The sequence below is a fragment of the Lipophrys pholis genome (genome assembly GCF_963383615.2).
Source record: "Lipophrys pholis genome assembly, chromosome: 9".
Taxonomy (NCBI): Eukaryota; Metazoa; Chordata; class Actinopteri; order Blenniiformes; family Blenniidae; genus Lipophrys; species Lipophrys pholis.
In genome coordinates this window covers 12,569,395-12,595,137 of record NC_137639.1, presented here as the reverse complement: position 1 = coordinate 12,595,137, position 25,743 = coordinate 12,569,395, and the positions used below count along the sequence as shown (strand labels likewise).

At 42.7% G+C, this 25,743-nt stretch overlaps 1 protein-coding gene across 1 annotated transcript in view; it reads right to left on the bottom strand.

Moving 5' to 3' along the window:
• Positions 1-267: 267 nt before the first annotated feature.
• cdkal1 (CDK5 regulatory subunit associated protein 1-like 1) overlaps positions 268-25,743 on the bottom strand; it is a 259,787-nt gene continuing 234,311 nt past the window's right edge. The window contains exons 13-15 of the mRNA XM_080470764.1: positions 19,387-19,470; positions 15,020-15,184; positions 268-1,487 (exon numbers count right to left, since the gene is read on the bottom strand). Coding sequence (XP_080326890.1) covers positions 1,332-1,487; positions 15,020-15,184; positions 19,387-19,470 — 405 coding nt within the window. The 3' untranslated portion in view covers positions 268-1,331. The remainder of the gene's footprint in view (positions 1,488-15,019; positions 15,185-19,386; positions 19,471-25,743) is intronic.

The window sequence follows — 25,743 nt, the reverse complement described above, 5'->3', positions numbered from 1 at the left end:
AGAAACAATCCCACAAACAATCTTGTGACGAGGAAAACAGGTACGGAGACACGTGTGCCACTTCTGCAGGAGATAAACTGGGGCATGCATTATTTACTGCCTGAGATTTAGGAGCCTGTGTTGGGATGGTGGTTTCACCAAAAAAAAAAAAAAGAAAGAAAAGAGAAAGACATTAGAGAGCGGCAGCGGCAGGCAGATCCATGCATGACAACAAGCGGGTGATCAATAATTCAATGAATCGGTCGATCAGTCAACGCAATGGCAGCTCCACTCATGACAAATTGATTTTTGCGCTTTATTAAACTATTCTGGATGGTTGCAAAATTGAAGAAGAAGAAAAAAAAAACAAAAAAAAAAACAATGACTGTACATATGTCACAAACAGTCCACACATCAACAGAGCAGGTGTCTGACAGGGAAGGTTCCGTTTAATAACAGATAAAGGAAAGAATATCGCAATGATGGATGATAGACGAAGCTGCCACTTGGAAGGTACGCAAGCTGTTTGGACTGGATTTGACTGAAATACAAATTCTGCAGACTCTCTGGCATCGGAGCCACATTTTCCTTCTTCCAGGTAGACGGATGACCTTCATTGTCGTGGAGTGACAGGACAGACCTCCCAGGATGACACCAGTACAGCTAATACAACACAGCTTCCGTCACATGCAAACATAAACAGTCACTTTGGGCGTGAGCCGCAGTGACGAGACGCGAGTCAACGATGACCATTAATCCCGGCAGTCAGGGGTTTCCACCTGGCCGGCTCCGTTATCCATTAAGATAAGATGTAGATCACAAACCACTTGTGTTTGGTGTACGAGACAAAAAAAAAGAAAAGGATCAAGCAGAAAGCTGTTTTGGACCAACTAATTACACACTGGATTAACATGTTAAACAACAGAAATGTCATTTATTACGCAGCGCTGAAAATATCTTTTTCTAAAATAAATACTTTGAAACCAAGGTTACATTATTTCAGAGTATTGTACAGCTCATCTTCACAAGATAAAACAAACTAAGCTTTGCCGCAGCATCGACTCCAAACTAGTTCAGACAACGTCAACGCAACAATTGTCGAAGCAGCGTCTTCATAAAAAGTCTGAGAAATTATTAAAGCAACGGCGGCCATCGTCAAGACATTTGGACTGGGGTAGATTCCAATTAAAAAATACTATTACCTGTAATTTATACCAAAGAAAACGTCAAGAGCTCAGTGAAGATCGGAGACCATGTGGTCACGTGGTTATTTGTCCTTTGCTGACACCAGGACGACTGACTCGGTGTGAAAAGCGGCAAAGACACGGCACAGAGGTAGGAAGACTATGCACTTAGTACAGTTTCTCAACGATAAAGGCCAAGATGGCTGCAGCGAGTGCGAGTCCGACCCCCAGCCTCTTCAGTGCGTCCCTGTCCACACTGTACGAGCCCATGAAGAAGGCGCATGAGGAAGGCGTGGGACTCTGGACGCCATTGGCCAAATCCTCCTGTTGGAAAAAAGACAAACGTTGAGGTTACATAATACAGTGAACGCACACTGAGGTTACAGTGGACACACTGCGCGGTACATTCAACGTTTATGAGGCAGGTTTCCACGACAAAGTGAAAACGCATCGCTTTTTGGTTTCAGGAAAGTTTTGTGTTTTATACACCAACGTTTTGAAAACGATGTGGAGAGCACGCCAGGACAGGAGTTGGTGCTGCTGGTTGTTTTTGTAATCAAACCACACACACATATACACACACGCACACAGAGAACAAGACACTATAAACAGCAACAATACAGAGTACACAGACATTCTCATGGACAGACGACCAGGTTGGATTGCCAGACCGGGAGACTCAACTATAAAACTACCAAATCCCAGGAGAACTCGGACTGGGAGTCCTGACGCTCCGGAGTTATCCTCCATCTACTCGTCTATGTGTAGAAGAACTCTTTACTGCGGCCGTGCAGTTGCAGTCTTTCAGAAAAGTTGCGTTTTCCCCCGTTTCCACGAGACGGAGCGTCTTGTGAACCCTTTTGACACATGCAAACACACAGTCTCTCTCTCTCTCTCTCTCTCTCTCTCTCTCTCTCTCTCTCTCTCTCTCTCTCTCTCTCTCTCTCTCTCTCTCTCTCTCTCTCTTCTCTCTCTCTCTCTCTCTCTCTCTCTCCTCTCTCTCTCTCTCTCTCTCTCTCTCTCTCTCTCTCTCTCTCTCTCTCTCTCTCTCTCTCTCTCTCTCCTCTCTCTCTCTCTCTCTCTCTCTCTCTCTCTCTCTCCTCTCTCTCTCTCTCTCTCTCTCTCTCTCAGTTCCAAATCAAAGAGGAAGTCCCGGTAGCAGAGTGGCGTCAGTAATCCAACACATCACACGTCCATAATCACAGATGTGTGTTTAGTATTAATTGTTTGGACCCTGAAACCAACACTGGAGCTGAAGGGAGAGAAAGGAAAACTGTCAGGAGGACCAGAAAGGACACACCGAACCTTAATTATGTTTGTTTAAGCAACTATTCCCAGCTTATTACCTGACATCAATCAGTCAAATTCTAATTTGCTCTCTTCCCTCTCTTCTTTATAATAATCTAACTGGGAGAGCTGCATTAGTGTCCTTCATGGATCGCTGCGGTTCATCATTACGCGCATTCAGAAACACATCTTTTGATAACACTCGATACGAGGATCCAGAGATATGTCGGTGGCATGATAATTCGGGAGCGTGCCGGAGAATCACTCACTGCCGTCTCTCCCTTCAGAGCTTCTCCCTCCCATCTGCTTCCTCTCCAGAAGTCAGTTTGCTTTGGAAAAGGAAGACAACAATAAACCGAATTTTAAATGCGGCGCTTGTTTTTCGATATTTTGTGGATGAAAGCGTTCATGAGACCAGCCATTTCCTTATGCAAATGAGCGCATTTCAATTATGATGCCATTATCTCTGTGTAAGCTGTTAATGCAGTTTTGTAGTGATCCAATTATTGCAGAGTGCTGTCTATTGAATCAGGCTGATGTTGAAAAGGTGCACGGCCATGTCGTTAGGAGGGCTGGGAGGGGAATAACAGTTTGAACCGCGGCTCAGCCCGAGCACGACTGTAGGAGGACCATGGATTCTTTAATCCCGCTTGGCCACAATGATGATTCTATTTCATTCAAGTTTCACATAAACCTGCTTCTTGTTTGGGACTGAATTTCAGGGACGTAAGAACTCGGCCTCGAATCTTCCAGCCAAACATGCAAATTCAAATAATCAGCATGTGCGCAACAAGAAAAAAAAAAGAAGCAGTTAAAAACAAACACACACCTAATCAAAAAACAAGCTGTCATTTTCCAGTTGCTGATAGCGTTAATATAATTCAGTTGGCAACACTGAATATTGATCACCAGGCCGGTTCCTTTCGTGGACTCCTCCCTCCCTCATTGATCATCATTCTGTTTGATTACACATTTATTTAGTTTTATCTGAAGGTATGAGAGCCGAGACCTGAGGTGTGAGCTCAAGTCGGGCCAAATTGATCTGGAAAGGAATAAATAATCCCGCACAACATGCGGTCTTTTTTAATTTGAGCTTTAAACAAATTTGATGCAAGCAACGCGCGGCCTGTCAACACGGCTGGGCGGACTGGAAATCGATGCGGACGACCTTGCTGGGATTCCCGTTCCATCTCCTCCTGGCGCGGCAGCCAGTAAAATGCCCCATCATCGCCGACGTAAATTATGCAGGCTGATATTAAGCAATTGATCAACATTTCTAGAGTGACCTTTAATCGCGTTTGCCATCGAGAAAAACATAAGAGGTTTGGCTTTGATATTCACTCTCGATATATTGACTCATTCTGACCTCGGCCTCCATTATTCCCCGACTCATGTTTCTCTATTTTAATCCACCGTCTTCCGTCTTTTATTCCCCCTTTTGATATAAAATAGGAGCTCTCGTTACTTCCCTTTCATCTCTTTTCTTCTATCTAACAATTGTAGTCCTTTTATTAATACAAAATGATAACTTCCTGCTTTTTGTTTCATCTGTTAAGGTCTATCCAGCTCACGGAAAGTTGTGGAAGATCAGAAGTGTTTAAAAAAAAAAGAAAAGAAAAGAAAAAAAAAAGTATCAATATATGTAGAAAAACTTAAAAAGTTGTGTTTGGCTTGAATTTGCATGCAACATTTAAACTGAGACTAAAAGAATGACAGACTTTGTGGAGTGCAAACACCTACCTGTGTGTTTGCAGTGCCAGTGCACGCCTACGTGTGCTCCAGTGTGTGTGTGTGTGTGTGTGTGTGTGTGTGCGTGTGTGTGTGTGTGTGTGTGCGAGCAGCTGTGCAGCGCCTGTCCTCTGCCTCGCTTTCCTCCCAAACTCTCTGATGGCTGCGAACGCCACCTTGCCACCCACTCATCTCCTCGGCACATTGTCGTGAATGGCTTCCTCTGTTTCGGCGCACACAATGGAGGATGGATATTATGACAGGCGACGCCTACGTGACGCATCCATAAGTCACCTCGCAGTAACTTCAGACGAGAGGTGGAGGGACGGACCGGTGGCGGCGGGCCCGGCTGACCCATCCACGCTTGTATCATGCGGGGACTCCCTAATGACACCGGCGATAAAGCGCTTGTTGTTGTGAAAAAAAAAGAAAAAAAAAAAAGAGGCTTTCTGGAAACGGTTACTTGATGTGAGACGGTCGCACACAGTGCTGAGATTTTTCACACATCAAACAAACAGGACCACTTTTCTAACTAATCCTTCTCCTTTCGGTGTATTCAAAAACGCTGACTCATTCTTTTACGAATGGCAAGTTATAAAAAGAACGGGTCTTTTTTTTTTTTTTTTTTATTATAGCACCATTCATGACTTGCTAAAATACAACTGAATGAGAAAAGATATGTGCAAAAAAGAAGAAGAAAAAACTAATACTGTAAAATTCACTTTCTTCTCACTTCTCAAGGAGAATGGAAGCAAGATGAATAGTTAATAGAAGACGTGACAAAAGAAAGGCTGTACTAAGAGAGAGGGACTAATGAAACAGAAATAGTTGAGCACTAAGACCATTATCTTTCTCTCTGCTGACAGGCCAAGTATACCGTCTTCTTCTCTTTGCTTCTATTTATCTGTCTCTCTGCAGGTGTCTTTTAACAACAGGGTGCCGGGAGCGAGACTGAATAGTACAGTCTAAAATCTATTACTGGTAGGGAGGATAAGTGAAAATCCAAGTGCCAGTAGGTGCGTGTCAGCACAGTGGGAGAGAGGACGAGAGAGAAGCGAAGACGAGTGACGTGAAGAGAGAGACAGAAAAGAGAAAAAAGTGAGAAGAAATGAGGAGAGGAAGAAAAGGAGCAGGAAAAGATGAGGGATGGGGCTTTCAGTGATAGTTCACCACCTGCTAGCTGGCGTGCTGAGCTTGTGCATATGTCTGTAAGAAAGGCTGCTGGTGTTTGTCCATGTGTGTGTACACGCCGACCGGTGGTGGATAATGTCTCTGTCTCTGCTCACAGCAGTAGAAGAGGGCAAAATAATCCCCCCGAAGATCATCTAACTCCACACCGAGGCTGCGGACCGGCGAGCACAGCTCCAGTCTTTTCCCACTTACATGTCTACTATTTCATTCAAAAAGGAGAAAAAAAACCCAAAACAAAAACAAACTCTTGCTCCAAATCCACATATGCATCCTTTTTAAAAACAAAATCTGCCTGGGCGTCTGGTGGAGCCTTTGCCAACACACTGACATATTCACACTAAAATACACACTGCGGGACGCGAGAGCCAGAACGCACAATGCACAGTGGTCACATTTCTCACATGATCCTCGCCAGCTGTCAGTGTCACTCTTGAAACACATTGACCATGGAAGCAGGGTGTGTGTGTGTGTGTGTGTGTGTGTGTGTGTGTGTGTGTGTCGGTGTGTGTGAGTGTGTGCATGCACGCAAACTGATACTGTAACAGGCTCCTTAGTCACGGGTGATTCAACAAAGCCGTAGCGACATTCTGAGTGTGCTGCAGCTGTATTTACACCAGAAAGGAAGGACGGTCGAGAAAAGGATTGTGGTTATGGAAAACAGTTATGGTGCGACTTCTCGCTGGAGCAGGAGGAGGAGGAGGAGGAGGAGGAGGAGGAGGAGGAGGAAAGGAGGGAGCCTAAAACAAACAAAACCATGAACAGAAGCTCAGAGGGGGATGAGAGTCATATTGTCATCGACTTCTTTCATGTGAAATTTCCTCCCTTTACCTCGACTGCCCATCCCTCCTACCAAAGCACCGTACTCCGGTGCACCTGTTGTCACTTTACACAAATCTAAACACGACGTCCTCGGCATTGTTATGCCACATGTGCACACACCCACAGAATCACTCTAAGATACTCATGAGACAGGCTGATATATAATGTACAACTCTGATAATGTAAAGTACTTGATAAGACATTAAAATATTTAACTTACAATATGTGTATGCTCACAATGCAGCAAAAAGTGTAAAAATACAGTAAATATCAAAAACTACAACAATGTATCAGCTCTTTTCAGGGCATATAAGCAGGAATCACATTTCAAATCTAACAAAACTACCGTGACAATATACTTATGATATATACGATTCTGTGGCGTTTCATCATTTATGTTTGCTCATAGTTATTCATGCGAGTGTTCCTACAAACGCGACGCTAAAAAAACAGACACATTTTTTTATCTAAATTTAACTCAAGTTCTCCCAAAAGATTTGGCATGTACATAGAAACAATTATACTGTAATTATTCACACAGCCCGAGTATTCTCTGCACTCATTAGATAAATACAAAAAGGGCGTCCATGTTGTTCCCACAAAGAGGTTTACAGTTACAGTAACTGAATACAGACGAACAGCGTGCGCGTCGAGGTGTTGGGTTTGCACATATGCGCCAAGCTCCATGAGCGAAACGTGGAACAGACACGAGCTGGACATGTGAACTTTTCATCATCCTGCCAGATAAAGAGATGATGGTTCCACTGAGTGAAAACTGAGCGCAGTGTCACCTTATTAACTCATCACGAGAAAGTTCAGATTTTACACAAGACTTTTGAGACTTTTGGCCCAAACAATAAAGACCTGATATACTAAGGTTTGGTTTCTCATTTCTGTTCTAGGTTGCATTGTTTTGTGGTTACACTTGGGACATTTTCAGGACTGGAACAGCATCATTTACATGCTGAACATAATGGTGACGAGTCAGTCAGAGTTTTGAAGGTGCATTGTTTTTTGTTTTTTTCTTCAATACCTGGAAGGTGTTCAAGGACCATACAGGTCAGCCATACAAGTCTGTAATTCTAAAATAACCACTGTAACAGAAAAAGTCCCATTTCTCCTGACGACTCTGAAGATGACCGTTTGCTTCTATTAAGTACCTCAACAGCTCAGTTGTAGCATCACAAGCATCAGGTTCGATCTCTAACTGAAGCCGCCAGTGAATTTTATAAAGGAATCAAACCTGATTTATTGATAGATGGTGTGTAACTTATCATTACCTTATCGCACTTATTTATTGTTCTGAAAGTAGATGTCAAAATGTTAAATAGTATTATACAAGCCGCACATTCAGTTACATTACATTCACTGTAAGTTGATAATATTATTAAGAGCTTACTTATGAGTTCTAAGCATATACTGTCTATAAGCATGAATTCTGTACTGAGCTTTTTTTTTTTTTGTTTGGCACAAAATTCAACGATGAATGCAGAAGCAGTCTATCGTGCATCTTTATTCAAAGGTACCGCAATAAAAACAAAGTGCAATACCATTGGTTTCACCGAAGATTACAATAATCAAAGTGCCTTTAAACCACGCTGTGAGCAGCAGAAATATTTCTCAGAAATAACTCAGAAAATTAGTTTATTAGAACCTTTTCATGTTAGTGTCCATAACATCTAATAATGCAATAATGACCAATAATGCAACTGCTGCCAGTTACAGAACAATGTTGGCCATTCTGAATGTACAATAGAAGAAAAAGAAAACCCACATGGTGTCGATAATGTAATAACATTGTAATAGATGTTTGTGTGGGAGGTTTCTTGTCTGACCAAAGGGAAGCCCAGAGCAGCAGAACATGATGAGGACCCCCGTGAACAACTTCACCCATTTACAACAGTACAGAACAACTTGGATTGATTTTTGATTATCTCCCTCCCTCAGTATGCCCTGTCTCAATAAAACACACATTGTTAGTGCAGCTGTGTGGTTTATTCTGGTGGTTGATCCACTCATTCACTCATCAAGTTCAACTGAAGTTACATCAGTTAGGAGGTTAGTCACATTTTGGTGCACAGACCCCCTACTCTGGCCTTTTTGAGGTAATCTGGTTAAATACTAAGGCACTGGCTTGCAAAACCCCCGTCATTATACACCCAGCTGAAGTCATTCGGGTTTATGTTTCTATCTTTGTGTGATGACTGATCCCAGAACATGGGAGTAAATAAAGAGACACCATGTCAACAGTGAGAACAATCTCTCAGAGGGCTGAGAAAGGATTGGAGGTGAGGTCTTTTCACCAAACAAAAACTTAACCAATAACGAAAGCAAGATTCTTTTATCTTTTCTTGTAATTTTGGGTAGATGTTGTTTTGTTTTGTTTTTTAATTAGAAATGTACTTATCTTCCATCTGTGGCTTGAAAACAAATCCCAACACATGGGACATTTAAAGCTTGTTGACATCCTGAATGAACATCACAGAATGAGGTTTTTGTAAAGCCATTTGACATGTGAGGCAGGAATACTGAAAATAGAGCTGAGTGATATTTTTGATGGCGTAACATTTATTCCTTTGTTCCTCTGACTTTGGTTCTTAAGTGCAGGCCATGTAATACAATTTGACATGCTAAATGAAAAGCTCAAAATAGCTACGCCCGCTGTTTTGAAGGCAAAACAAATTATTTGCTGCGAGAGTCGGGCGAAGTCATGCAAAGGCCACGCAAAACCTTTTGACATTATAAACAACAAAGTTTAAAAATAGATTTGAGAGGATTAACTGTATCCCGACCACAAAAGGAAGCGTAATCTTTGATTCCTGTTCTTCTCCCGACAATAGAGATGACAACGTAAGAGCATAACGCAACATCAAAGCAACAATCCATAACAGTTGCATGTCAACACGGAGCAATAAATAAAAGGAGGAGAGAAATAGAGATTTTGGTTCAAGCTTCACGCCTGTGTGTGTGTGTGTGTGTAAGTAAGGCATGCTTGTGCTTTGTCTGCGTTATGTGTGTGTGTGTGTGTGTGTGTGTGTGTGTGTGTGTGCGTGCGCGCGCAGGAAGTGTCTCAAACAGCCCGAGGCCAGCCAGAATCTGCCAGCCACACTCGGGGGGGGGGGGGGGGGGGGGACTGCATCAGCATATATGTGTATGTGATTGTGCACGTACAAGGATCAGTGCGTGTAGGAGCTTTGTTTTTTATCATGCATCTGCGCTGTACGTTAGTGTGCCTTGTGTTTATGTACTGTAAGCATTATGATGCAAAGTACAAGCAATCCCACCCACTCACCCTGCACTAGAACATTATGAATTGACCACATCCCCGCAGAGCGCCTCACTATTTCTTGCCCGGCACCTAATTCACGCCAAATGAGTGAAACGCACAGGATCAGGTTAAAGAGATTGAGGCAGGAGGGGAGGAGCTGGATGGCGCCGGAGAAAAGGCAAAAGGAATATTCCCCAGGAAAATTCGTGGAAAGCAAAGAAAACCTGGAACGCCATCTCCAAATAAAAGCAGGAGAAAGTGAAGCGAGTGAATGCAGCAAAGCTTCATTCATTCACCTCCCCCTTTTTGTTATTTTGTCAATTTGCGCTCATGAAGGGACACTGTTCGCTACCCGTATTCTTCCCTCTCAGCCTCTCTCCCTTTTCTATGCGGCCTTTCATACAAACTGTCAATTTGCTCTCTTGTGGAAGAAGCAGAGCGGTTTTCTTCCCTCTCACCCATTCTCTCAGTCTTCTTGAAGGAATATGCTGTGAAAAGAGCTGATTATTAAATGGCACTCTAAGCTGCTCCTCTGTCTCCTGATCTCTCCATCTACCTCCCTCGCTCTCATTTACTTTGGCTTCATTTTTGGGCCTCTGTCTCCCCCCCCCCCCCCCCCCCAAACCTATCATTTAATTTCATCTGAGGAAGAGGACTGGTGAAGATACTTTCTCTTTTTCTTTCCTTTACCATGCTGTTGAGTGCTTTCTTGGCTATTGTGTCCTACCAATAGACTCATTACTGCCCTTCCCCTTCTGCTGAAAGTGCGGTTTCTGTGAATGAAGGGCTGATAGACGGTGACAGAGAGAGAGAGAGAGAGAGAGAGGGGGGGGGGGGGGGGGGGGGGCAGTGAAAGAAGATGTCATCCATATCAATAAAAGCACATTTTTATCTCTTGTAGACTGTAGTCTACTTCCTGTAATGTAATGAAGGCTTTTAATGAGCGTGCAGATTCACTACTCGGTGAAACAAAACGCCTTAGGTCAGCTCAGATACATGTTTGTCATTGCATGGAGGTTCATCTTGTAGTCTTATAGACAAACACAACGGATTTAATACAATCTGGATAAAAACTGGCCAGATTGCCGGGTCGTGGTTTTGCGTTTGAGTCCACCAATAACAATGAAATATAAAACGTCATACCCAGACGAGGCTTGAGCGACTTCAGAAACTTCACTGACTGAATTGGAACTGAGCACTTTTAACACATATTCTACTCTAGTGGCTCCTAACATTTTGAAAAGTCCAATTCTGATTCAACACCGTAACTAAAAAACATCTAAATCAGCTCCAAATGTGGTTGACATGATTTTCCTTTCCCCATTCATCTATACATTATTGGGAAACGGCTCAGGGGCCACAGAAAGAGGAATCGGGGGGCTACACGGGACCACTGATTTAGACAATGCAACTGAATTTCCCTGGTGATTTCAGAACACATTCCCCCTTTTGCAAGCTGCGGGACTTTGCACAGTGCAGTGTGTCATTAGATCACCAAGAGTCTGACCTCTGCAGTCATCCATCCATCCGTCCGTCCATGATTGCTACAGCTGTCTATATATTCCCTCATGTATGCACTCATCTGCACATCCATCAGCCCTGTGCGTTCATGGCATCACATTTTTAGATCCACATCTACCTGTAGGCTTTCAGGTCCATTCACAGAGGCTTTTATATGCGACTCAAGTGAAAAGCCATTCCTTCATCCACCTGGACATATTGCTTCATTCATGCACACATCAGTATGGATGCTGGCTGGTGTGCAATCATCTCTCTCTCTCTCTCTCCCTCTCTCTCTTATTCTCCGTGTTTCTGGCATGAGAGATCTCTCACTGTGTTCCTCTTGTGACAAATGAATATTACAGACCTGAGCCGGTTCCTCTGCCTATCCAATCACCCACTTATCCGCCACTCTTTCTTTCTCCCACTTTCTTTTGCATTATGTCCCTGCATCTCAAACTAAACGACAAAGCTCACACTCTGTCCTCCCATCGCCTACCCAGTTATCATGCACCTCATCACACAACGTCTCTCCTCCTGGTCTTTCATTCTTCTGTTTTTCTCTTGCTCTCTGCCAAAAGCCTGTAATTACAGACCCCGCTATAAGACATGGGGCTGAGTATCTGCCTTTCCACAATCACTCCTTCATCTCACACATGCACATTCGAGTCAGTGTGAGACGGCGTCACGCTGAGCCTCATAGAAAATAGATGGTCTTCAGATATGTGCAGTCCTCTCACCCCCATCTGTGGATGTATAGAACGCATGAGCGCTCATGCATATAGTCAATTAAAGACTGGGTGATATCAACTGAGATCAATATCATGATTAATTGTCATAAATATCTCAGTAATGACTTGACTAATAATAGTAATTCTATAAAATACATTTGTACACAAAATCCATCTTCAAAAAATATCTTTTCTATTCAACTTGCAGGTAGAAGATAATCTCAAGGATTTATATATTGGTTGTCACAAAATACTTCAAATGTTCTTTTTCATTCGGTGCGCCTGTTCTTCAACTTTCAGTCCATTCCCACAGTCTTCATTGTTATTTGTGAAGCACTCAACACAGCTATGCCACATATCCAGCACAGAGAAGAGTCAAAACAATGAGCCAAGGACAGGCGACATAATACAGCCCTGGTGTGTAACTTTACATGCACCCCTGACACTTGGAAAAGGAGTTTGAGCATAAAATATAGTTGCATCTTGTCCTGCCATCCTGGAACAACAACATCTAACGATTATGAATTGTTATCTTTTACACAGAATGACAAGGAGGAGTGCCGGCACAGCTTGAGTGTAAAAAAAGAAAAAAAAGAAAAAAAAAGAAAAAGCAGTTGATTTAATCATTCACTTAGAACCATTAGCAGTCACAAGAAAACACCATTAGTTGTATAGTTGTGCACGAGAGCATAAAACAAAGGTTCAGGGATGTGCAATTCATTTTCCTCAGGGGCCACATGTAAAACTAGCACTGCTGCGGCGGGCTGAGGAATGTCTTGTACTCAGTTTTGCTCAATATTATTATATCCCTAAAAATAAATAAATAAATAAATAAACTATATATATATAGGTTTTTATGTGCTACCATTCCTGCTCAGCATTAGTCAAGCTATTGCATTTCTCTGTGTGAGCTGTCTGGTTAATGGTGATTCAAACTGTGATTCCTGCTCAGACATATGTTCGACACAGTCCAAGCGCTCGAACCTCACCTTTAACTTTAGTCAACTTTTCTGTGAAGGCCAGTAGAGGAAGACCCATAAGTGAAAGAAAAACAGACATAAAAAATAAATAAAGTGACCACCCTCGAAATGAAAGCAACAGGGTTGCACCACGTGCATCATGGGACACTCAATTTATTTGATTTTGCAATTCTCAATAAGCTCATGGTTTGCTACAAGTAAAAACACTATTTGTGGCCTGTGGGCCAATCAAGGTCCAATCTGGATGGACTGATAGTTATTTGTTTTTTGCAAGTGATTGTTGATCATTTTAAAATAGGCTGTCGAACTCAATGGAAAAATTGGGTCAATTATAAAGTGAAAAGAAAACAATCCCGATTAATTCACTCACTATTCACTTGACTAGAATAATAACAGTGAATGCGATACAAGGACGTCTGATATACCAGAGGACTCCACAATAAGGATGTCTATGTGCACAGCTTGCAAATACTGCTGTGTTTCCGAGCCATTAGGTCAGTTATCGCGCTGTGCTCAAGTGCCACTCGGTGCCATTAAGAGCCGACGACGGAGGTCATAAGAACCAGGGATTACAGATCATCAGCGGCATCACTGGAGATCACTTAATATAACACAGTGTTAATTGCCAATATGCTGCGGACAGCAGAGACAATCATTAATGAATTTTTTGCAAGTTCAGATACGCCACTAAATTACAGCGCACACTTATCTGCCAGTGAGCTTTGATGCCCGACTCGCTGGCTGCCGGTCGCCTTAAATTGGTTTCTCATTCTGTCTGTCTGACTCCCTCAATTCATCACTTCTGTTCAGCGCTTGCTATTTTAAACCACAACCATCATACAGTTGTCCCCACTGGATATCCTCAAAACTATGAAGTGAGTTTAAACAGTGCGTTAAAAGGAAGGACAATTACAATATGTGCATTTCAGTTCGTCTCATTCTAAGAAAGTGGGAAAAAAAAATGTTTTTCTCCTTTTCTGGGAAGTTGATGACCTCATCTCAAAAAAAAAAAAATAAATCCTACATTTTGCTTTAGGAATGGTGAGTGTGGGAGAGAAAGTGTGGTAAAAACAAAGTGTGTAGAAGGGTGTGAAGAGAGTGACATGCTGTGTGTGTGTGTGTGTGTGTGTGTGTGTGTGTGTGTGTGTGTGTGTGTGTGTGTGTGTGTGTGTGTGTGTGTGTGTATGTGTGTGTGAGAGTCCATGTGTTACATCAATCCCCCTGTAAAGATGGCCTGGGATATTGTGTAAAGACGTGAGGGAAAGTTAGTGGGTGAGCGAATGTATGCGAGCGTGTGCGTTGGACGGGCTGCTGACTTTATGAGGCAACTACTTTTACAAGGTCTGGGCCTCACTGCTGAACTTTTTTCTTTTTTTCTTTTTTTTTTTTTACTGCTGAGTGATGTGTCAGTTGGTGAAACCTTCCTCTTTCTTTCTTTTTTATTCCATTCACTGCTATCCATTTCTCTCTCTGCTTGCTTTCCTCTTCCTCCAGTCCCCCTCCCCTCCTCTTCACGTCTCTGTCTGTTCCTTTCTTTCCCTCCCTCCCTCCCTGTCTGGCAGTAAAGGCTGATGGAGTGTGAAATTAGAAAGTGTATCATATTCTGCTCTGTGGCTCCATGTCCTGAGCTATAAGCTACAGCTAGTCAGAGTGAAAAATAACATGCAGTGAAACAGATACATTAACATGGTGTGTGTGTGTGTGTGTGTGTGTGTGTGTGTGTGTGTGTGTGTTGCAACAGCAGACAGAGGACAGTTTAGCCAGCCACGGCTTATCTAAAATTACTTATCTCATGGATGACACACTGGTGCTTCTTCAACTACATAGGCGACCATGCATTGATGCACAAAAAATGGGTGCGCGCACACACACACACACACACACACACACACACACACACACACACACACACACACACACACACACACACACACACACACACACACACACACACACACACACACACACACACACACACACACACACACACACACACACACACACACACACACACACACACTGAATGCAGAAAATTTGAATAGCTTGTAAACACAACTTTCACAGTGTTTAGGGGTGAAGGACACACAATATGAGCTTCATGTGGGACAGGTCCAGAAGTATTGCCTCTATTTTCTTGCTTCATGTATCCATTCAGAACAAACTAAACATTAAAAACTCCCGGCACGGTTGTGTGAAGTGTTCCGAATATTTTGGTTCATGTGCATCCATTCATATTATGCATTTGTTTTTCATCTCGCGCCAATTTCAAGAGCAATTTAGCAATGTTTTGTGAAAACATTGCATATCTAGGCGTGCATTTACTTACACCTGCATGTGTTTGTGTGCGTTTACCTTCATCAAACCAGACACTTCTCCTTTCCGGAGGGGTGCAGCAATGGAGGGAGTGAACGGCTTGCTGTCTTCTACAGCCTGGCCTTTCAAGAAGTGTTTTCCTGCCTCGTATATATCCACCTCGATCATCTTCCCTTTGAACTCCATCCTCTTAGGTACCAGCACCTGCAAACAAAGAACACATCCTGTTATAGCATGAATGAAGTTAAAATTGGGTCTGGATGTTACATTATCACTGAGTATAGATGAAACTCTTCCAAGTCACAGCACAATGGATAATATTATGTCGCTTAGTGACGGATTTCTGCACCACAGGTGGGATGAATTCAGCACTCAGCTGTAATTTACCAACAGAAGCAGACCCACATAAGCAATCCACAGAGTAACCACCCCTCGGAACATTTTCGCACATTTGCCAATTACATTTTCAATTAACTGCTGCATTTCCCAAAGCTCGGCCGCATTGTTATTTAGCCAGTCCTTGGCGTCTTGAAAAAAAAACAAAAAAAAACAGACATAGGTCTGAGTGTTTTCAGCTCCTCAGTTCCATTTATGGAAGCCCTCAAGGTCAAAAAGTATGGCAGCAGCTGTGATAAACGAGAGGGATTTGGTGGTTTGTCTTATTATTTCACCGTGGCAACGATAAATCTTGGCTGATCACAGCGGGAGGGAAAGGAAAACAAAAGCCTTATAATTACGGCTCCGTGTGAAATGGAATTTGTTCTTAATGACTCGCCACTGTAAATAAAGACTGTATGCAAATGCATTTTCTTTCAAAACTGTCCTCAAACTCGCTAAAAGTAAAAAGCCTTACAGTGATGGATGCTGCATGACTACAAGGCCAATTTTATAGCTTCTTTTTTTTTTGGGGGGGGGGGGGCGCTTTTATTAATAGTAGGATTTTAAAGTTTGTGTAAATTCTCATCACAAGAAAAGTACACTTCCATGATTGATGTACATAAAAGGCTCTTTAGACAAGCCGTTCTGACACTCGCTTGACCGCTTAGCATAAATAGCATATTAATAACATAATAATTTAATAATCTCTCTATAAATTCTCTCTTAGCTCATCTCTCTCCAAGGACACATGAGAGGCCGCGCTCAGATGCTGCGGGGCCTATTGGAAACTCCGCGTCTTGCACGCGTACATTCCAGCAGGGTGGCTGCATGCTGACTCAGATCATCTGGTAGTGTGTGTCTAACTATTACGCCACTCTGCAGGGTTAAGTCACTGGCTGGGCAGAGAATAGCCCATGCAGCGGTGGAGAGATTGTTGCCGCTGTGACGGTAGCAGCGCGCCTCGCCTCAGTGTTAATCTGTCGCTCTTTTATCCAGCTGGTGGAATACGATAGGAGGCAAAGCGCCGGCGCAACCGACACACAGCCAGCGTCAAACGTGCCCAATCAACACACCTGCAGCTCAACACTCTGACCACTGAGTGTGCGCGTGTGTGTGTGTGTGTGTGTGTGTGTGTGTGTGTGTGTGTGTGTGTGTGTGTGTGTGTGTGTGCGCAGCCAGCAGCTAAACTGGGAGCAGAGAGGTAAAACAGCATGGCTGTGGGGGAGGTCGCTGTGTGCGTGCGTGTGTGTAGGTGAGGGTCGTTTGAGGCCCATTACATGGTGATTAAATGATGAAAGAGCTTGTCCGATTTCGCTGGAAACCCCCTCTCCTCCTTCCTCACTTAACCCCGAACAGTTTCACATCCACACTTACACACACACGAACGCAGGTAGGACCGGTGCCTATTGTAACCGCCAAGGCACAACTATCTATCGGACAGTGGAAAAGTGAAAGCGGCCCATTTCTTCACGCTCGCGCCTCGCAACCCCGCTATGCAACCTCTCCTCTTCAAGTCCTTCTGTCTATTTCTTTGTTTGTGCAATTCACTTCCTGTATATGTTTCTAAACGTTGAACTTCGATAACAACACAATTCCTCGTTACGTCATAAATGAAGAAAATTAATAAACACAAACCAGTCACAATGTAATTACTTTAGTGAAGAGCTCTCGACCGAAAAGACTCTACAAGAATGTTACACAACGTTTCAAATGAAAATGAAAAACATTCTTTTTGTGTTTTTGTTTCAGAAGCGTTTCGCACTTACAAAGCAGAGTTTTGAATACGATATCTGTCTACACGGAATCGGGAGAAACGCTGATAACGATGCAGTGTTGATGTAGGGCCACTAGTGGGTGCTGCTGTTTATTTTTGTAACGACACCACACACCCACATGCATGCGGAGAACAATATGCTACAAACATTACAAATGGTGAGCACAAGTAAATTCGTATGAACAGAAAGCCCGTTGGATGGTTACTGCAGGTGAATCTCAATCATAAAACTACCAAGTCCCGGGAGGATATGGACTGGGAGTCCTGACACTCTGGAGGAAACATCGTTGTGAGTGTCCATCTACTTGCGGTTTTTCTAAAAGTTTCGCCTTGGGAGTTGTTTTCAAAAACATGTGTTTTCAGTGGCTCCGACTACCGTTGTTATGTAAACGCACAACAAAATCGCAATAAAACTTTTCCGTTTTCACCTGAAAGCACCTCCCGAAAAAGACTACAGCCATTGGAGAGACCCAAAGTGCTCGGCACACCATTACCTGCATGTGACTACACAGACTTTCTCAGTTTTTTATCCTGCCTGCCACCTTTTTCCAACACAAGTATCCACAGATGTAACTGTCCACATGACGGCAAAGACAACTTCACTTCACGCTTCAGTTTGAGGCCATGTGCCAAACAAAGGAGCATCCAATGGTGAATAAAGTCAGCATGGCGCGCCAGCTGTATGGCGAGATGTGCTGTGTGAACAGAGATGGTTCCAGGGCTGCCAGCATTAAGGTGTTCAGGAATATTTGCTACAGCAGCCCTTCTGTAAGCCAGCTTTCACTACCGCTATACCTCAAGGAACCTTGGTTGTCTGTGCAACGGTGGTTTAAAGTCCGTCCTTCCTCAGGCTGCTTCTGGTCGTCACTCACCACTTAGCACATACATCCAAGACCAAAGAGGACCTTCTGCTTTCAGAGCTGCACTGAGCAAGTCATTAACTCTCTGTTCAAATCGCTCAGCTTATCAAACAGGGCCCTTTTTCTAGCTTTCAACAATGCAGTTCCTACACGTAAGCGTTAACCCGCTGCCTCATAATTCCCATCAAATGACATGTGACGAGATAATGACTGGCATTAATTTGTGGAAACTTAGATGAAAGACGGGAAGGCCTCTAAATACAACTCATATGACATGAGAGTCAAGCCTCTTTTGATGTGTACACAACTTCTACAGCGTGTACACTGTGGTATGAGTGTCTGGTGGGTGCATAGCCCCCAGGGGGTACAGATTCTAGACACAGTGGTACAGAACGTTTTCTCAGCTCCTATTTTCAAGTCATAATGTGATTTACGAGTACTCGAGAAACACTTGATGTCCAAAAAAACAAAGACAAACATCAAACAAATCTCCCCGAGAGTACAACCAGCGGACATATATGACACACAGGTCCGGATATGCACGCACACGCGCACGCACGTGAACTGAGTAACACTTGTAACTTAAGTTTATAGCCCGCAGGAGGAGGTGCAAAGGGGGAGGAGAGGAGGGGAGGAGAGGAAAGTGGAAAGGAGGAAAAATTATTACCATCCCCTGCCCTCCCTGCTAATAAAAAGCATGACTTCAAACATGTTTCTGATGATGGTTAAAGCAGGAGGAAATTGATTTATTTGAAGATGTTTTAAAGTGAATTTTTCACAGGTTGAGAGAGGGTCTTTGAAGCCACGCGAGTGTGTGTGAGTGCGAGAGCAGCTGTGTGTGTTTGGAGGGTGGAATGTACATGTCTTTAGGGCTGACCTTAATGTTAGTACAGTAAAAAAAAGAAAAAGTAGTGCTGCTATCAGCTGCCAAATGCTCTCATGACCACCGCAGGGTGTGTGTGTGTGTGTATTTGTGAGTATGTTTGATATTATAGCTAACCTACTTTAGTCAATGCAAGCTTAAGCTTCTGACACCTGCTGTGGGTACTGGTGTGACACGCAAAGCAAACCTTCTGATCTGATTTACTGAGTGTGAAAATGAGGGAGACTTGGATTAGCGTCACATACGTGAAAAATATTCATCAAATGCAGATTAATTTTACAGCTTGTTGCACTTCCTGTGTTTTGATGGTCGAGAAAGTCTGTAGGTAACCGTCAGGGTACGCAACAGTGTCAACAGCCATTCACTTCGCTCCGTCGTCCTCCAGTAGAAACCATTACAAGTCATGTTGGCTCAATTATCAATGGTAGTTATTATTTCGTGGAATAGATAATGGAAATGTTTTGGATTTCAGCTTTTCTTCTCGTTAACTTCCTTTCAGAGATGATCTTACCTGTTCGTAGAACTTGTTGTGAGCCACATAGTACTGAGAGTCAAACGACTCCTCTGTCACCAGGACATGTTGTCTCTCTCCTACCTACACATGGAGAAAAAACAAGAAGGAAGGAATAGTTTAATGACCAAATCTTTCTAAGACAATTAATATCAAGTACAGAAAGGTGACATGGATAATCAGTCATCATTTCACCAGAGCAAATACCTTGCATTAACGTACTCATGCATTAAGTGTATGCTTAGTTTCGCCCTTTTGCACAGCATTTTGGTTCTCACGAAAAAGGGAAAAAAAAGAATTTGTTGGAAAATTGTTAAGTTTATTTGGCACAAAAGGGCATTTTTAGTCCCAAACAATCCCTTAAATACAACAGTGGAACCAGTACGGTTTGGCTGAACACTGAATCATTGTATCTGATGACACGCATTCATTGATATACCTTTATGCCCAAAATACAGACCGAAGCATGGACTATAGGCTGAGGACTTTCATTACACAGGCCAGGTATAGGTGCCCGCAGAGCTTTCGACCGTTCTAATTCAGCACAAGTGAGCTTCCTCGGTCATGCCTGCATTCATCATGAACCCAAATTCAATGGAGGCTTTTGGTCTTTCATGTTACTGCAGTTCGCCCTTTAATTACAATCTCAAGGTTTCCAAGCCACTTCAGGTTTAGCGCTTTGCAGAGAGTATAGTGCTCACTATTCAGCTCAGGTCCTTACAAAAAAGAAAACTGAATAAAAAGAAAAACAGACAGGAAAAAAAAAGAAGCTTCTACAAGATACAGTTCAAATGAATACAAAAAACCAGTCTATTCAAGACATCAGAAAATCAAATACTACAAGGCCTCCTTCCCATCAATTTAGTATTGGACAAAACAACAGAAAGTACATTTTTTGGTTGAAGAATAGTGTTGATTCAAACAGAGAATGAAAAGAAGAGTCTGAGAAACTTTATAGAAAGCGCTGCATGTCTGAATAAAACCACCTCAGGACTGACTTTGACAGAGAAAATGAGAGAGGTCTTTTCATGCTTGTTTGCCATGTTTTAGTATTCGCAGATGACAACAATCAATTTTTGAAAATATCAGACTGTAATTTCATTCGACGAGTCTGCTGGCGGTCAACAGTAGAAAAAACTGCGATGTAGGGCTCATCTAATGTAATGAATGCGAGTCCTGCGCGGTGTGCAGTATATTTTGGTTGTATATATGCCTATACAGTCTGAATTCCTAACTTACTTTCTCAAAGTCTGACCGGCTGAAACAGCCTGCGACACACCAACAAGTTGAGATCCAAACCCCGGCTATTTAGGAAACAGAGCTGCCGAGCGAAATCGGAGAATTAAACATCCGCAACACATTATTAAAAATGTTTGGAACCGGGGTCTTCTGTAGGCACGGCGGGCAGTATTTGCATTTTAAAAGTCTGTCAGTGATGAGCCCGTGTGCCGTAAAACTGTGCTGACTGATCATTTCCGCAGCAATATGTCAGAGCCTTAGAAGTCATGGCTCCGACATATTGCCCAGGGTGTTTCCATTTTTTGCAGACACCAATATTCCGTTTTCTTTTCTTCCCTCTTTTTCGCGCTTATCCCTTCGCCTGCATCCCTCACTACTATCTCTGGGCGTTCTCTTTGTTGTTCACACCTTTCTTCCTTCCAATATAACTCCCCTCTCATCCCCTTTGCATGTGTATGTGTGTGTGTGTCCGCCGACGTGTGTGTGTGTGTGCGTGTGTGCGTGTGTTCCAACACCTGCGCAAACATACTGGCAGACTTAAGAAGAGATAAAATAAATCACTTATTTACTTTTTTTTTGTAAAAAAAAAAAAAAAATTGGCTGGAAAATCTATTCTGTGAGATTATTACTGGTCATTTTACTTTTCCGATTTATGCAGTTGGACTGAAGACAGATGTCTCTGCTGAAAGCCTGAAATTCAAATGAAGAAAAAAACAACATTTCACACTAATTCTTCTTCAAAAAATATTATTTGAATCAGAGAATTAAATTAGACGCGTTTCTTAACGTTTCTTATTTATAAATGGCATAGTATGATACTTATTCAAAAGATAGACCCTTTGTGATGCAACATCACACAGTATGACAATAGTATGAACCCACAACTGTTCCCATTTCATCTCCTCCAATGGATGCATTATTAAAAACACTCAAATGGAATAAATTATTCAAAAAGTTCTGAAGAGATTCTCAATTTTAGGGCAAAACTGCTGATCAAACTTTGTTCTAAACAGCTGGCGATCAGCTCAAATAAATCCAGCTCCTATACCGCGTCGTCCAACTCAGAGCGGAGCCGGTCCCCTCTGACTATATTATTCATTTCAATAGTAAAGTTGCCATTAGTGTCTCAGCTGCTCTCTTAACTCAGGTCAACAGTCCATCACAGGTCAAACAGAGAGGCCAGCACACGCACACACGCACACACACACACACACACACACACACACACACACACACACACACACACACACACACACACACACACACACACACACACACACACACACACACACACACACACACACACACACACACACACACACACACACACACACACACACACACACACACACACACACACACACACACCTGCAGGCAATGTATTATTATGTATTACATATAGGATGTTTATGGACTGTGGGGTAACACTGGAGCTGTGGTGGGAGTGATAACCCCTCCACACCACAGCGCAGCCCCCTCTGAAATCATTTATTGATGCTGTGAATCAACTGCTGCAGGGAAATCCAGTTTGATTCCAGGCACAAAGTCTTTTTAAGTGTAGTTTGCATGTTTTCCCGGTGCACAATGTTTTCAGCACTCAAGAGTCCCTGAAGAAAGAACTTTATGAAAACAGCTTCTAACGGGCAACTGCTTGGAATCTCTCCATCTCTGTGTAAACAGAGAAGACCGAACGTTTCTGAAACGCTGAGTGCTGCACACGTGCACTGTGGTCATGGTAAAAAGTTATGCGCATGCGGGCGTATATTGACAATAATGAAAGAATCTAGCTCCTATTTTTGCTGCTCACTCTTGTGGATTTTTAGTGGACACAGATTTCTTTCATACAACCAGATACCGAGCGGGCCAAAACAATAAAGAAATTCAAACGTCTTGAAAGAAATAAGTTTAATGGTGCTTGACTGTTTGCGGTGCACTGTTCTGTGCGTGCACTGTTCAGAGATTGTAGTCCATAAACACAGCGTTCACCATATGACATGGAAACTACATTGTTTTCACAGTTTCTGGTGTTTCTGTGTGCACACAAAGTTTTTCTGAGACAAAAACACAAAAAATTATGCCGATGATACTTCAGTTGTTCTCAAAGTGAGAGAGGAGGAGCTCTACCTCAGAGCTGAAGTAGTTGAATATCAGATTTCCTAATCTAAAGCCCGCTATACACTGCAATTTTAGCACGACAAAAAGTTTACTGTGTGCAGATTGCACCATGAAAAACGCAAGCTGAATCACAGCCTGCGGTGTTACGTGAGTCGATATGATTGCGCAAGAATGACCCGTCCTCGCCCTTGTGGCTTTTATGTGTTCGGAGAGGAATCGCCCCCAAAAGCTTTTGTTTCCATCTCACATAGTTTTATTGTTTTTTTTAACTCGTTCTGCCATTGCACCCACTAAGCGTCTACTTAGGTTTAGCACCAGTGTCACGCTGATCAGTACTGATTGTTTCATGCTGCATTTCTATTGGTTAGATGATCATGATCATCCCCAATTTCTAACACTGTCAGAATTTTATTGAGGGTTGTCTTTGGTCGCAAGACCATGACAACAGCCGTCCTTGAACCGGTCACACAGTGCGCCTTAGGACCAACAATTTAGAATTCAGAACGAAGACCAAAGATATCGCCACGATTCTCTTGCGATCGTTATCTTTTGTCTGGGACGGCTGAAATGTGTGTAGTGGGTATTAGACACAGAGGCTTTCCATGTGAATTATTTGCTAAGTCATATAATATTGTCGCCTACTGTTGTTACACTTGTGGTTTTTCAAGCATATAATAGGATTTTAATGTATTTTCATTACACCTGAGAAAAGCCATACTGTTATGATTCAATTATTAGTTCATACCAGGTCTCTTCTCAGACTGTACAGAGGAAAAAAAAAAAAACAACCCCCGGATGACTCCTGCACCACCCTGGACGCCCTGTGCCCTGTGGGGATGCCGTACACTCTGAGAACCACTGGGCCAATTATTGACTCCGACTTGCTCGTAGCAGTGAGTGTATATTCCTGTGATTATGCGTCAGTCTGTGTTTCCCCGGTGGTGGACTGTTCAGGCTTTGCCCGGCCACTCCCCCATTGTTAGCTGGCATGAGCTCCAGTCCCTCACGGCCCGACATGGGGCGAAGTGGGTGTAGATGACTGACAGATGAATAATGGCTGGATGGATGCTATGAGTCCGAGAAAGTGATTCACTTGAAGTTAAACCCATTCTACCGACTCTAACCACGATAATATACCATAATCCATACCTAAAGAAGTGGTGAGGAGCAGTCACCCCGGAGTTTGTATCTATCCTGGATGAATTGTCATTGAGACAACAATCATGAATAAACACAACCTGGTCCAGAAAAAGGCAAATCTCAGACTATGGTAGAGCTGAGAAAATTAAACCTGTTTGGCGACACACACACACACAGACACACACACACACACACACACACACACACACACACACACACACACACACACACACACACACACACACACACACACACACACACACACACACACACACACACACACACACACACACACACACACACACACACACACACACACACACACACACACACACACACACACACACTTTGGGCTCCAAAATATGAGTTGGATGGTGTGTGTGTGTGTGTGGAACATATGTATCAGGTTCTGGTTTGTGTGGCTGCTTATCCTTCCATATCTGTGTGTGTGTGAGAGCATTTCGATTCGTATTTACTCCATCTGTTGGAAAAACATCACAGCACACCATACAAGGCGTGTATGTCTTTGCACAGTGAGACATTTATTTACTTCGCCATCCAGAGAATAGCGTCCCACGACGCATGGAAGATCCACTACAGATTTGCAGGATCAGGAGTTTAATTGATAATTAATCCACATCATAACAAGGATAATGATAGAACTGTGGCTTTGAATTCTAATCAACATCTTCATCTGGGCTCCAAATACAGGAACGATTTAACCAAACTGTTTTAATCAATCTGTGCACTTTATTTGGATTATACTTCAGCACAGAGTGGGGAAATACTGGACAAGCGCTGCGCTTTTAGGTTTTTGTGTTTCGACTGTTCAAACAAGGATGTTTTGAGTCTTTATAAACGGTTTCCAGAGAAGGAAATAAATTCAAAATGTACAAATGTCTATCTGATCAAGAAGAACACAAGCTTTCTAAAACTTTAGGTACATGCACTCCACCGTTGTAGTCGGAATAGTTGTGATAGTTTCTCTGTACAGTTAATTGGGTACAATAATGGAGCACTGTTTGCATTGCTCAATCTTTAAGATTAAACAGAGCTCCTCCAACAAACTGTACGTTCAGTGAGAACACGCTCCGGAGTGGTCTCACTACAAGGGCAGCCGCATTTAAATCCAATTAGTGCCACATACACACACACGCGCGCACACACACAGCATGTGCGTACAATGAGGACACGCTAGTTTAGATTTTAATCTACTTTAAAAATGCCCTGCGCTGCACGCTCACAGCGTTTCTACTCAAGTTGTATTAACAAGTAAGGGAGGGATATTCCGCGAACTGATACAGCATTACATAATATAAAGATTTATGTTCAACCAATTGACTCCAGGCAGCAATCAATGCAGGCAAACTTCCAGTTATTATCCCTTCCAGGAAATTAAAAAAAAAAAAAAAAAAAAAAAAAAAAAAGAGAAAAGCTCTTATTTGCTTGGTGCCATCTTAGATTTTGCTGATGGAATAAAATCTCACTTAATTAATCTCTAACACAGAAATCTGTCACAATCTGTCTGTTTAAACTACACAGCCGAAGTAGTTCTCGATGGGATTCTGTAAATTTCATAAAAAAAAAAATCTTCCAGGCCACGTCTCTAAAACAATCTCCTCACTTGAATTTGTAACTTTTTATACTAATTTTTTTTTACAATTGACCGACTGACCCTCCCCACCCCTGACCCGTAACCCCACTGACTGCTGAGCTGAGGCTTGGAGGCTTATGCAACACAAAGTTGAACTCTATTCTCCCACTCATTGTACATTTATACATCACTCTCTCTTCTCTTACATTGACCCATTTGTTTTTACTTCTCCATCTGCTTCGTGGACTCATTATCCACCCCTGTGGTTT